This window comes from Gigantopelta aegis, chromosome 7, assembly GCF_016097555.1.
Source record: "Gigantopelta aegis isolate Gae_Host chromosome 7, Gae_host_genome, whole genome shotgun sequence".
NCBI classification, from domain to species: domain Eukaryota; kingdom Metazoa; phylum Mollusca; class Gastropoda; order Neomphalida; family Peltospiridae; genus Gigantopelta; species Gigantopelta aegis.
In genome coordinates this window covers 24465174-24480438 of record NC_054705.1, presented here as the reverse complement: position 1 = coordinate 24480438, position 15265 = coordinate 24465174, and the positions used below count along the sequence as shown (strand labels likewise).

At 37.2% G+C, this 15265-nt stretch overlaps 1 protein-coding gene across 1 annotated transcript in view; it reads left to right on the top strand.

Annotated features, from left to right (window-relative positions):
• LOC121377986 (G-protein coupled receptor GRL101-like) overlaps positions 1 to 11426 on the top strand; it is a 131552-nt gene extending 120126 nt beyond the window's left edge. The window contains exons 25-26 of the mRNA XM_041506082.1: positions 9397 to 9565; positions 11118 to 11426. Coding sequence (XP_041362016.1) covers positions 9397 to 9565; positions 11118 to 11248 — 300 coding nt within the window. The 3' untranslated portion in view covers positions 11249 to 11426. The remainder of the gene's footprint in view (positions 1 to 9396; positions 9566 to 11117) is intronic.
• Positions 11427 to 15265: the final 3839 nt, after the last annotated feature.

Below are 15265 nucleotides of genomic sequence, written 5' to 3'. Positions count from 1 at the left end.
AACAGCAAAAAACAACTGTTAATAGCGTACGGGCTTCCATTTTTGTAGTGGGCATGCTGATTTTTGCCTGAATTAAACCAAAATGCCCGAATCTTGATAACAACATTTATTTAAATTAGCATTACTGCCAAACAGCTATATAGGGTACAAACGAATCACTACGCATATTTACATGGAGTACAACTAATTTTGAGGGTAGAATGATTGAAATACATGATAAAACGGTCTCTGATTAGCACATTTCCCCCGAATATGAGCCCCCCCCCCCCCCCCCCCCCCCCCCCCCCCCCCCCCCCCCCCTCGTACGCTTATGACCCAGTTTCGATCGATGGACATTCTTGATGAAACAAGACTTTTGGTACACTAGACAACATTTCATAATTGCGTGTCTCATTGTAATAGCCGTGGACCTTAAGTAACGAGGTATTAAAAAGAGATGCGTATTCGTGAGACCGAGACTACATCAGAAATGACTAAGGGATTTAAAATAACTGACCTACTGCTGTCTGTATAGCAAGGATGGAGTGGTCTTGTGTCGTCCTTGCATGGGTCATATATATAATTTGACACTTTCATTTAGTTTCAGAGATGGAGTGGTCTTGCGTCGTGCTCGTATGGGTCGTGTTCGATATACACGTGTTCGACACTTTCATTTATTTTGAGAGATGAAGTGGTCTTGTTTTGCGCTCCCATATGTCATATTTTAACACTGATTTTATTCTGAAAATGTATGGTGTGAGATATAACTGTCAGTGTTTTCTGACAGTCTGTCATATTGTGGTGATGGAATGCAACAGTCTTCATTGGCAGATGTAGAGGGGGTCACAGAGGTCGAGTTTAACCCCACCTCCCTCACCCGCTTGAAATGCCTTTTTGTTTTTGCTACTTTTTTTAACTTGAGCTGGGGTATCGTAAAACATTAATTCTCGTATCGTTTATTCATTCATTCATTCATTCACCCACAGGGGCGAGACGTAGCCCAGTGGTAAAGCGCTCGCTTGATGCACGGTTGGTATGAGATCGATCCCCGTCAGAGGGCCTGTTGGGATAGTTCTCGCTCCAGCCAGTGCTCCACGACTGGTACATCAAAGGCCGTGGCATGTGTCTATGGGATAGTGCATATAAAAGATCCCTTACTGCGAATCAAACAGAGTAGCCCATGAAGTGGCGACAGCGGGTTTCTTCTCTCAATGTGTGTGGTCCTTAACCATATGTCCGACGCCATATAACCGTAAATAAAATGCGTTGAGTGCGTCGTTAAATAAAATAGTTCCTTCCTTCATCCACATTTCACAACTTTCTCTGGAAACGCGTCTCTGAGAATCTTTATTTTAAATATTGTACGCGGAGCATGCTCCAGATTCCTCTAGAGAACTCGCTCATTTGTCTTCGACAAATACAAATTGCCTTTTTGTTTAGAAGTTTATGCACCATCTTTACAAAAATTGATTTTACCGTCCTGGATGCGGCTCCAAAGTACACGGTATTTCATGGACAATTTATATATATCATCTCTGAAGATGGTTTTATAAAAAAAAATACTATAAAGATGGTGAAAAAAAAAAAATACTAAATAAAAAGAAATAATACCAAATAAAAATTATCTTCACACATAAATTGATTTTACCGTGCAATATATAGTGGCAAGATAAATTTCTATAATTTCGGTCACTAACCAAAAATATATCCTTTTTTTCGGACTGAACTACTTTACACTAGTTATGATCATATATATATATATATATATATATATATATATATATATATATATATATATATATCAGAACTGAAAATTAGCAGTCGCCCGTGGCGACCTTTATTGGCTAAGGGCGACTAAGAATTTTACAAAAGTAGTACGTTGGACGACCATCGATTTTAGAGTCTGGCGTGTATGGTACTATCAGTTAAAAAAGAAACGCACTGAAACTGAAACGAATGACCAATGTGACAAACCACACTGCGTCTATGTTGGCGCGAACAACAAATCTGACAGGAGACGATATTATAGAACATGTTTTATATTTTGACAGCGCCGGACTGACCAGACTCGGCTTCTACGATTTTGGTCTCGGTTGAAAACACATATAGCTCAAAACGTATTGCAGACACTTGAACTGTTTTTTTTTTTTTTTTGTTTTTTTTTTTTTAAAGTCGTCGGCTTATTGTAATGGACTGGATACGCCATAATTATCTAGTAGACCTACTTTTTGACATTATTAAATGTTATGGTACAAATTAATCCTATTTAATTAGCTTACTAGTATTTTATTCTGGGACAAAATCAAAATATATCTTGTAGTTTTAACTCACACTAACAATGAAATTGTCCATTACTACAGGGATTATTCCAAAATTCAATTAATTGGCATGTAAATATAAAATTCATATAAAAACATATTGATTTATTAAATTGTAAAGTTAAACCCATACCATCTGAAATAAAAAAATTTTAGTGTAAATAATAATTTAAAAATATATATTTATAAAATTGCATAGGTGAAATCTTTTCTGATACAGGTTTTAAGGCAATTGATGGAACATCCAAGGTAATCTGAACGACAAAACCATAATACATGATCAGGGCCGTATCTCTGCACTATGCAGTCGAATGGGTATTTGGCGAAATAGTTGATGATTCCATCAATCTTTATCTAGTGCCTTGTCTATAGGATGACAGCCACTCCCGAGGAAATCCTTTACTGGAAAGTTCATCTCTCTTGCATCGCTATGAAGAGGACTTCCACCCCAGATAATTTACTAACACACGCGCAGTTCTACTTTTTAAGGTTTTAGTATCTTTGTACTGCATTATCGATTACTTCAGAGACAATGCATGTGAAGCTGCATAAATTGGCTGTTCTAACAAAAAATTCTTTACACCTGTATTAAAAACTATATTTAATCTGTATCATTTAAAGGATCATTCCTGCGTTTGCTGCAATTTTTAAGATGTTATCGACTAGCATAGACTTTTTAACGATTGTAATTACATATCAAATATTTTTCCTGCATAAAATATTAGTGGCTGTCTATTAAATGTGTTTCTGATCGTTCTAATATTTGTACTAGGTTAAATTTGATTTTATTTCCTAAAATATGTTTTTTCGTACATATAAAATCCATTTTGACTACTTACAAATATTAAGACGATCAGAAACACATTGAATGTACAGACACTGTTATTCTAAACAAGAAAATATATTTAATATGTAAGTTTAATCGTAGAAATATTTTATTAGTCGGAAACATCTTACAATGCAACAAACTCAGGAATGTCCCTTTAATCGTAATTTGTAAAGAAATGTTTTTATTTATAATGGATTTATTTTTTTCAAAAATGTAATTTGGGTTGGTAGGGGTTTAAAACTTAATAATATGTTTTTTATATGAAATTTAACTTTATTCATTATGCAGTTCCATGCCAATTCATCGTTTTCCTTTCGACGCAAACGGTCTATATACATGGCTATTATTATACATGGTTGTTATTAAACAAAGAAAATTCTAGTTTTGATTTTCGCTGTGCAGTTAAATTGGAGGGCTAGTTGAATTTGAGAAGGGTCAGTAAGATTTTTCTTCAACTGGCCCTGCTGGCGACCATGGTTTTCATGTTAATTTTCAACCCTGATATATATATATATATATATATATATATATATATATATATATATGTGTGTGTGTGTGTGTGTGTGTGTGTGTGTGTGTGTGTGTGGTGTATGTATGTATATGTATGTGTATGTATGTGTATATATGTATATATATATATATATATATATATATATATATTGTAGGCGGTAAGGCAATGGTTCAACACGTGTGAACCTACTATCCTAGAAAACGGTTAAGTTATCTTGTAAGATGGTTAGTTTTATAACATAAATAAAATAACAGATATCTTAAAGACAGTAACCAGTTATTCTCTATAATATTATATACATTCGTTAAAAACTGGATGTTATGGGCACTTCTGACCTCGGGGTGGTGCCGTTATATCCGGCTAGGGAAGACCCTGTATCAGTGTACCCCAAGTCTATTTTACTGCCCCCCCCCCCCCCCCCCCACACACCTATCCCCCAACACCCTTCTTTATTTCTGACTGAGAAAGACCCTAACAAACTCATTTATCGAATCTTCGTGCTACTTTCTCTTGATTATTTCCCTCGTTAATGGTGTTAATCTGTTTCTCTGCATGTAAATTGACAGCTGTTTGGCAGTTTATGTCTTAGACCGCCAGCCTTATTCCTTCAATCAGTCTACCACTGAACATGTACTAACATCCACAGAAGGTTCAAACACGACATGGGCTTACCCTCTGTGTCCTTTGGAAAATGTATCCAAAACGGGAATGGGGTAGTGCTATGTAATCTGAATTATAACATAATAATAATTATAATAATAATAATTATTATTATATATATATATATATATATATATATATATATATATATATATATATATATATATATATATATATATATATATATATATATATATATATATATTACCCCAGATATTTATATATTGATAATGTCATTGATAATGTCATATATTGATAATATCATCGGCTAATGGACGTCAAACATATGGTCATTCTGACACTGTGTTTTAGAGGAAACCGGCTGTCGCCACATAGGCTACTCTTTTACGACAGGCAGCAAGGGATCTTTTATTTGCGCTTCCCATAGGCAGGATAGCACAAACCATGGCCTTTGTTGAACCAGTTATGGATCACTGGTCGGTGCAAGTGGTTTACACCTACCCACTGAGCCTTGCGGAGCACTCACGCAGGGTTTGGAGTCGGTATCTGGATTAGAAATCCGAACCTACCAGCCTGTAGACCGATGGCCTAGCCACGACGCCACCGAGGCCGGTATATCTTACAATAGATACATAAATATAAAGTGCATTCAAATTTGGAGCACAAAATTAATGATAGAATAAATATATAATAGAAGAGAATTTAAACAGATAGACAGAGAGTAAAGAAGAAAAGAAAAATCCATATTTCCAAATATAGAAAGCAAACGTTATTGGCATTTAGGTTACAAAATAAACAACCACAGTATGTGTCTTATATTGGAGTTATTTTTAACTATTAAGGCTAAGTTTAATTTTCTAGACATCTTTGCCAAGGTGCCCAGTTTTCATCAAACTCTTTATGTGAAGAGTTTTTATAGAGTATGTATTTCTCTATTTGTAATTTATCTGTAATTATATTTTTAATTCCAGTTATATGAAGTATATTCTTTTGAAGTTTCGTTCTATATATATAATGCTTTACATTGACAATAAGCTAATTCACAAATTTATAATAATATTAATAATAATAATAAAGGGAAAATCCTATTAAAGTGACAGAGCCTGGTTTTTAAACACTACGACGTATGTTCCACTATTAAAGTCGTTTTTGATCATTTACGTTACAATTTCTTACATTTTATTATTTAGAATATTACTTTTTCGTACACCTGACGTGGTTCTGGTCATCCAGGCTTTGGTAATACCCCAAAATTATTTTTAATTATTATTCTAAAAACGCACGTTCGTCTGAGAAGTAATGGTATCGAGACAAGCTCGTTTATTTTTGGACTGTATTTCCCCGTTAAAACATAACAGACTCTGTTATAACGTTATTCACCTTAACCTTATTATGTGTTGCGTGTTAGTAGATTAACTAAACTTTGTGTCCATTTTCACGGACCGAAACTAGGGTCTGCGCCTTCAATACCAAAAGGAATAATAATAGATTATAGTCAATAAATACAAATTAAAATCTAGAAAGGAATTTGCTTGCTTCGGGCTAAATATAAAAGTTATTAGTCGCAGATAAAACAACGACAAAACGACAAAACAAATAGATTGTAGTTAGAGGGAACTCGTCCACATCTAAAAACTTAGGACAAGCCGGTTCAGCAGCACTCAATTATTATACAGATCCAAAGTTAAATTAGGTTAAGTTCAGTTAAACGGGAATGTTCTCAAAGTTCATAGTGACCAATAATATGTATTCAGTTTTTTCTTGTCAAATGTAATGATTACACCACCACCCACACCCAATATTGCATCCAAATAATTTTATTTACTACTATTTTTTTATTTTTTTATTATATATTATTGTAGCCCGTATACTCTGACTGTAAGAGAGCTAGGCGGACATTTGGACAGTTGTCAACACTCTCTTACCGTCAAAAAACTATATATATATATATAAATTCTGCGCAATTGCTGCCAACCAAACGGGAATCAAATATTCCCGCTCTTATACAACAATTATATGTTTGACTTTAAATACCGTTACTTTTGCGTACCTTTGCGAGCTCCCTGATTAAAAACATTTTAGATTATTAATCACTAATACACATACTATAGGAAGAAACCCGACAACACCCCCTTTCAGTGATCTGCCGGTTAAATACGTATTTGCTGACGAGTTTCTTCCTGTAGTGTGTTTATTAAGGGCTTGCTAGACGATACGATAGAATCGGACCGAGTTACTCGTACGAGTCATTGGCACGAGTCAATCGGATCGATTGAATCGGACGTGTTGCCACACGGTGCTTGTCAATCGTATGAAACGTGACGTCATTGAAAAAATATCCATCCTGTAACCATGGTAAACAATGTTGTGTAATGATAAGAAGGCGGCTGTCGTAACGTCTCTGTATTTATATAAATGACTGGACACACCCAACACAGAGTTGTGCCACTGATACAACTCTATGAGCTGTTGGGTCTATAACGACGACAAGCGAACAGAGTTTTCCGCCATTACACTCAGAACGGTCAACGTTATCTGCGCCACGATCTGATTGGTCAACGTTCCCAAACGTCCGATTCAATCGTATGAAAATAGAACAAGTTCTAAACTTCGACTCGTACGAGTGACTCGGGCCGATTCAATCATATGACATGCCACACGTTACGATATGCTTGTTGGTGTTGCAATCCGAGTGACTCGTACGAGTCACTCGTATCGTGTAGCAGGGCCTTTAGTGATTATGTGAATTTTTATCAGGGAGCTCGAAATTGATCGATGTAAAGGTATTTAACGTCAAACATAGGATTGTTGTTGTATTAGAGCGGGAATATTTGACTACTGTTTGGTAGGCAGCTATTGCGTAGAACTCGTATAAATTGTTCTCTGACGATAAGAGAACATTAATAACTGTCCAAATGTCTGTCTAGCTCTCTTACCGTCAGAGTACTCGGGCTAATATTAAAGGAGAAAAAAAAAAACAATAAGGGTGACGGACATGTTGAATTTAATGTGCATGTCCATATTGACAAAGAATTGTCCGTTTTTTCAATGAATACGCGATGAACATTTCCTTTGACCTTTTGCGTGCATTACTGGTAAACAGTTTGTTTGTTTTGTTTAACGACGTCACTAGAGCACATTAATTAATTAATCATCAGCTGCTGGATGTCAAACATCAGGTAATTCTGACATGTAATCATCAGAGAAAACCCGTTACATTTTTCCTATTGCAGCAAGGACAGACAGGAAAGCACATACCACGGCCTTTGAACAGATGTGGTGCACTGGTTGGAACGAAAAAACACACCCAATTAGCTGAATGGATCCATTGAGGTGGTTTGATCGTTTGAGTTCACCGCCTCCGGCGAGAACTCAAACGACTGCGCTAAATCCTGCCCCTACTGGTACAAAATCACTCAATGTTCAATAACATAGTTTTATGTGATCAAAACGTCCTAATATAATTTATTACTAGCAAACATTGACAAAAACAAATATACTTGCTTTTAATTAATGTTGCTGGGTATATATATTATATATACTCTGTCAAAAAAGAAACGCATAGGCGAAATATTCATGGAATTATCTCTTTAATAAAAAGTGGCATAATTTCGTTATTTATGATCGTATCAGTCAAATTTGACACGAGTATGTGACAAGGTTCTTGCAATGGACTGACGGCAGTGGAGGCGTTTTCGTCACTCAACAGCACGAGGGCGCTGAAATCAGTACCTTGTGTGGCCGCCAGCAGCAGCAATCACTGCGCGATGTCTTCTCGGCATAGACTGAATGAGTCTCTGAATCCGGGCACGTGGAATCCTAGCCCATTCTTCCTGCAGTGCATGTGACAGTTGCGGAAGCGTCTGAGGCTCCGGGTCACGCTGGCGTACACGTCTGTCCAGTTCGTCCCATAGACGTTCAATGGGGTTGAGATCTGGCGATCTTGATGGCCATGGCAGCACATTAATGTTCTCATTCTGTAGGAAATCCATTGTTACACGTGCCGTATGCGGCCTGGCATTGTCCTGCTGAAAGAGTTCTCTTTGTCGATCCAAAATGGGAAGCATGTGACGGCGAAGAATTTCATCCCGGTAGCATACAGCTGTCAGGTTGCCTTGTACGAACACAAGTTCATTTCTGCCGGTGTATGAGATGGCTCCCCACATCATGACACTCCCTCCACCGAATCTGTCAACTTGGACGTCGCAGTTGTTGGCAAAACGTTCAGTGCGGCGTCTGTAAACACGTTGTCGTCCATCACGTCGCTGTAGAAGGAAACGTGACTCGTCGCTGAACCATACTCGCCACCAGTTTCCCCAAGTTCCACCTCTGTATATTCGTGCACCAGCGAAAACGTAAATGTCGATGTTGTCGTCGCAGGACGGGGCCAACATACGGTCTCCTAGTCCGTAAACCAGCTTCTCGAAGTCGGTTCCGAATGGTTTGTGCAGACACGCTTCTCAAACTAGGTATTCGTCCAATAGTGTTCGTTGCTGTGGCAGTTCGGTGACGCAAGTGCAGAACCCGGATGTGGCGATCGTGTACTGCAGTTGTTATGCGAGGTCTCCCACTTCTGGGCAGATCTTCAGCTATTGAAACTGCTGGTACCTGTCCCAGAGACATGAAATGGTGCTCTGATGGACGTTCATGTGGCGTGCGAATGCTAACTGCGATTCATCTAACTCGATTCGGCAGGCTTAGTCTTGGCATCTTGTAACTCGCCTACGTCGAAATGGAAATGAGGCATCATTGCGAGCATTGCAGCTTTAAATACCCATCACTACCCCAGTCTTTTCCCCGAGTTTCACGTGCATTCGCCAAAATATGATAATTTCACGCCAATTTTCTGCAGTTGTCGCACAACGTGCCACAACGTGCGTTAAATTTGTTTTAGGGTGCATTTGGGCATGCTGTCCCATTCCAGAAACATTAACAAACATGGTCATTCAGTAGCATTGTAAAAAAAACCCCACGATATTTTGTAAAATCAAACACTTTTCTTCTTTCTCTATCACCTATGCGTTTCTTTTTTGACAGAGTTTATATATTATGAGTTCGATTAATGTTGTAGATATTTACAATATACATTTGAGAATGTGCTTTTAAATGTGTTTATTTGTTTTTGCTATCTCTGACAGGTGTACGCGTGGATAGCTGTGTTTATACTGCCGCTGAATTCGGCGGTCAACCCAGTACTGTACACCATATCGACGGCGCCATTCCTCGGCAATGTCCGGAAGCGAGCCAACATATTTCGGAAATCGTTCGTCACCTCGTTTACCACTGATGTCAAGACAAGTTATGTCGGTAAGTAAAGAGATTTTCTGAAGAATTTCATGTCACATATATCAAGTTTACCACTGATGTCAAGACTTCTGAAGAATTTCATATCACATATCACGTTTACCACTGGGTAAGGTGTAATTTTATATGACTAATTTTTGCATTGAAGGAAGGAAGTAAAGAAAGAATGTTGTATTTAACAAAGCACCGTACTCAACACATTTTTAATTAAGGTTATGTGACATCGGACCACACAGATAATAAGAGGGGAAACCCGCTGCCACCACGCAATGGGTCACTCTTGCCGACAAGCAGCAAGGGATTTTTGATACGCAGCATCCCACAGACAGGATAGTACATACCGCGGCCTTTGATATACCAGTTGTATGTCTTTCCTTGGCACCAGCATAGTCTGCACACTGCCACACCCCTTATAAAAGTATGGATCTACTCTAGTGTGTTGCTACACACACCGACTGTCACCCACCCATACAGTTGTGGACTTACGCCGTGTATTGTCACACCCCTTAACTAATTATGGATCCATCTCTATATGTCGTCACACAAAGCGACTGTCATATCCTCATACAATTGTGGTCATACCCTGTGTATGTTCACACCCCTTAAAAAATTATGGATCCATCCCTATATGTCGTCACACACAGCGACTACATCATCATACAATTGTGAACCTACCCTGTGTATTGTCACGCCCCTTATAAAATGATGGATCCATCCCTGTATGTCGTCACACCGCGACTGTCACATCCCTCATAAAATTGTGGACCTACCTACCCCTGCGTGTGATTAAAGGCATGTTGTCACAGGTCACTGACCTATTTAATGGTCTAACAAAGTATTACCTGAACAAAAATAATTCGATTTGTCCCTAAATGTACTTTATTCGACCATCTTCATAACCACCATACTCCATATATTAATGACATTTTGTAAAAATAATTGAATTACGGCAATGGTCCATAATTAAAAAACTTAAATTGCCGAAAGGGATAACATGGATTTCAATCCATCATGGTTTAGTTAAGATAATGCAATAGTTAGATTTGGTTTCCAACAATTAATGTAATTTCTATTTATTATCCATTTTTAGAGAAATAAGGTCCTTAAAATCCGTGACAGTATGCCTTTAATGTAGACGTTTATTGTACAGATGAAACTGGGTGTTTGTTAAGGTGGCACGCACGTGGTCAATGCATTTACGGATGTCGTGATATCAACTATTATGGAGGTTGTGATATCAACGATCCATGATTCCTGTGGCAAACCCTGAGCATACATATTCAAAATGTTCCCATTTGTTACTTTAATTCAAAATTGGTAATTATATATTCGTTTTTCTTGGGTATTTCTTGTGTAATCATCTTCACAATATTCATGAATATTCTGAATTCTAAAAAACTTGTATTTCAAAATGGATTCTATATTACACTTGTTTGTAATTTTTCAATAGATTTTATGTTTTTCAAAGTAACAGAATCTTTCATGTTTTTTTAATACGCACATATTGTTGTCTTCAACTGAATGTAACTCGGTTTTACTGTTTTTATTGTTTCAGATGACAGATCTTCCGTCTGGGAAAGAAATACTAGTAATTCAAAATCAGCCTATCGTCACATGGACTTAATACGCATGCGCAGTTTGAACAACAGGTCGCCAGTGCACTCGCAGACAGATTCCGACTATTAATGATGGCTTGATCTGTTTTCTAAAAAACCCATGAACGACTGATTTAAGTTTTATGATTTGTCATGCTTTGATATACATGTATGACACAAACTCTGTTAAAGGGACAGACCCTAGTTTCAACCTGTAAAAATCAACACTAAGTTTAGTTAATCTACAAACCTGGAACACATTTGGATAACGTTACAATTGAGTGAAACATGAGTCTGTGACTTTGAAATGATGAAATACCCACTATAAATAGTCTAAAACTCGACTCCATAACTGTTACTTCTCAGACGCACGTGCGTTTAAAAAAAGAAAGAAAGAGAAATGCATTTTTTTAATATTAAAAACACCAGAATGACCAAAAACACTTCGAATACGAGATTGATAATCTAAACAATAAAATCTAAGTAAAGTATGATTTAAGTTATCAAAAACGGCTATAATAGTAAAAAAATATGGCCTATTGTTTAAAAACTAGGGCATGTCCCTTTAAAAACTAATACATATCTAAATTGGAAGTATCCCAAGGTTTACAAGAAACACGATTTGTGCCCCTCCCTCCACTCTCCACCCATAATACTATTTTGTTTATATAATTACCATTAACTTTAGTTGCAAGCATTTTCTGCTCAATCCGCCCTAATACATACGGCTACTTGCATAAAATATGCTTTACGAAAATCCCAGATTGGGAAAGGTGAATTTTACATTATTAAATTCATTATCGTTAATTAGGTTACAATACACACGCACACGCGCACACACACACACACACACAGACACACCGACACACACACACAGACAGAGACAGAGACACACACACACACACACACAGACACACACATGTATATATATACACACAAACACAAACAAACAAACACACACACACACACACACACAACACAGACACACACATATTTAAAAAATGGAGAATAATAACTGTTCATGTGACCTATGTTCGTGAAACTAACCACAGGATCGCGACGAATGGCTGCGACAGTCGTATAATGAACTTGGACAGTCTGTTTTAAATGTTTAAGTAATAAAACTACACTCATCATAATTAATTAAGGACCAGTAAATATTTTTGGAAATTCATTGCCAGTGTCATATTTGTTTTTAGAAAGTTTTGATTACAGAATATTTTTTGTTTGTTTGTTCCTTTGTTTTGTTTAACGACACCACTGGAGCACATTGATTAATTAATTATCGGCTATTGGATGTCAAAATGTGGTCATTCTGACTCGTAGTCATCAGAGGAAACCCGCTACAGTTTTCCTAATACAGCAAGGGATCTTTTATATGCACTTTCCCACAGACAGGAAAACGCATAGCACGGCCTTTGACCAGCTGTGGTGCACTGGATGGAACGAGAAAAAAACAATCAGTTGAATGTATCCACTGAGGATCGCAAGCACCTCAGGCGATCACTCAACCGACTGAGCTAAATTCCGCCCCTGATCACTGATGACTTGTAAACCATGTTTGAGTAAAATCTGACCAGTGATGCACGTAAAAAGCTTGCACACGCTGTGTTTTCCTTTTATTGTGATACGCACGTTCAGCTTGAATTCGTTACACTTTGGTTCATGACGTTGTGCTAGGCTCACTCTACCAACTGATAGCACAAAGTTAGGCAACGTTCTGATGTCACAACTTCTACGACTGTCTAGTTGCTAGTCTGAGCGCTCTTACAACTCCATTTTCGTCGTATAACCAATTAGGTGTTGATCTGAGTTGGAAATGCTCGCCATTTTCTTCGCTCTAAATTATTGTTTAAATCATTAGTTTTACGAAAATGCCTCTACGTCGGCACCTTACAACGGAAGAAGCAGGGTTTGTGTGGGTAGGGAGGGGCGGGAACGAGGCGATAGGTTGAGGATTTGTGTTTGGTGCGGGTGTGTGCTAGGTTGTTTCTTTCTTTTCTTATTTTTGTTTACAATATTTATAGAAAATATCTACTAGGTCTTAATTAACTTTGTTGAGTAGGTCTCACTACACAGATCACTTCCGGGTGAGAGTTCATTCATCATGGCCCACTGTAGTTCCTAATTGTGACATATGTTGTGGTTCACATATTCATTTCTAGGAAATGGTGAAGAATTAAAACAATATGTATGTTTAATGGTAAGCCTTCTAGCTGTATTTTGCCCATGTTATTTTGTAATATTGTGCATCGACCTTTTGGGATATAGATGTGTACTACAGCCAGATGCGGTCATATAGCAAAAAACCTGAAACGGAAATGTTTTCAATTTAGGAGTGAAAATAAATGCTTATATAATGTACGTTCGCAATGGTGTATGTTGTTAGTGCCAACGAGAGCCCGTTCTATTGGCAATCTTCGTTTGAAGTTGAGCAATTTAACATGGGTTTAATTGCAGATGACATCTGTGTAGTGAGACCGTATATGTTCGAGAGAGCAGCTTTAATAATAATAATAATTATGTCAAACATAAAACAATTGCAATACTTGACCCAATGTTCTTGCTGCCATTTTCGCAGCAAGAAGTCTTTTATATGCTGAATAGCCAATGCCGACTTGGAGTGTGTGGAGACATTAAGATTTATTTGTATGTTTAGATAGAGGTATTACTTTTACGACGGCGGCGGCATCGACATAAACTTTTGTTTAAATATATAAATATGCATAGAAATACGCATTTACGGACGCAACAATGAGCGTTTATGGTGGGCGAGACATTTTAATTCAGGAACATTTTCGTATAATTATATTATCGATATATGTGGATTGTCATAGATATGAATTAGGGCTCTTTTAGAGTGGATCACATGGGGGAGGAGAGGGTATACCAACCACCCATAAAATATAATTGTATTCCTTACACACCCGTTGGTGAGAACACCATGCGTTAGTTTTGGTTACACATGGTTCTTTACACATGTACGTGTGTTAACAATTTCAAGACGTACGACTGGCTGTTCCTAGGTGATGACCAGGTGACCAATGGCATGCGTCTAATGAAAAAACTACACGATGGAAATCGATTACACCGTGACGTATTGTTAACCTGACAATCATGTGTCTGTGACGCGTAAGTTGGCTACAAGTGCAACGGCTGTAAATAACTTTTAGTCGAAAAAGATGTTAAAATTTGCTTAAAACCTGATTTTTGAGGATATGTAAGAAATATAATATTAATACATTCGTGTCCGTTAGATACCATTTATCTCACAACTCGTTTAATAACGTATTAAATTCGCTTTCGCTTGTTATATAGATTTTAAAACAACTCGTTGTGACATAATCGGTATCTAACGGCCACTCGTGTAGTATTCTCTGTTTACAGTCCCCGCACGTGATCATTTCTAAAACAGACCTCGTGTAGTTTAAAAGAAACCCGCAGCTGCCTCATGGGCTACTCCTTTTTTCTTGTCATTACCGACAGGACAGCGCATACGACGATATACCATCGTTGAGGATGTATAGATGTTTGTATGGTACTGGGTTGTGCATTCTTAAAGATGATACTGATGTAGTCTATATATCATGTTATGTGTACATATAGTTATATATGGTTATATATGTATATATCACGTGGCACTCATGTTTATTCATCGGTTATTTATCTGTTTTCGTGTAGAATGTTATTCCGTCATACATTTCTTGTTTGTTGTTTGGGTTTTAATGTTGAGAACGTGTTTGTTACGTGTTGTGTATTTGCTCAAAATACAAAAGAATATATTTTGTTGATATGTTGGAGTTTGTGTAATTTTTTTGTGTCTGCGTGTTTGTTAAGCCAGGTGTTCGATTGATCAAAAACTTTCTGTTTATTATCCAGTAATTATATCAGATTATGCACATACGCAAGCTGTGAATCGCCATGGTCACAATCAAACAGTGTATTTAATATTTGGTCATTGAAAACGAGACAGAAATATTAATGTAAATTTTGTTTTGTTTAACGAAACCACTTGAGCACATTGATTTATTAATCATCGGTTATTGAATGTCAAACATTTGGTGATTTTTATATAGTCGTAAAGAGGGAACCCGCTATATTTTTCCAT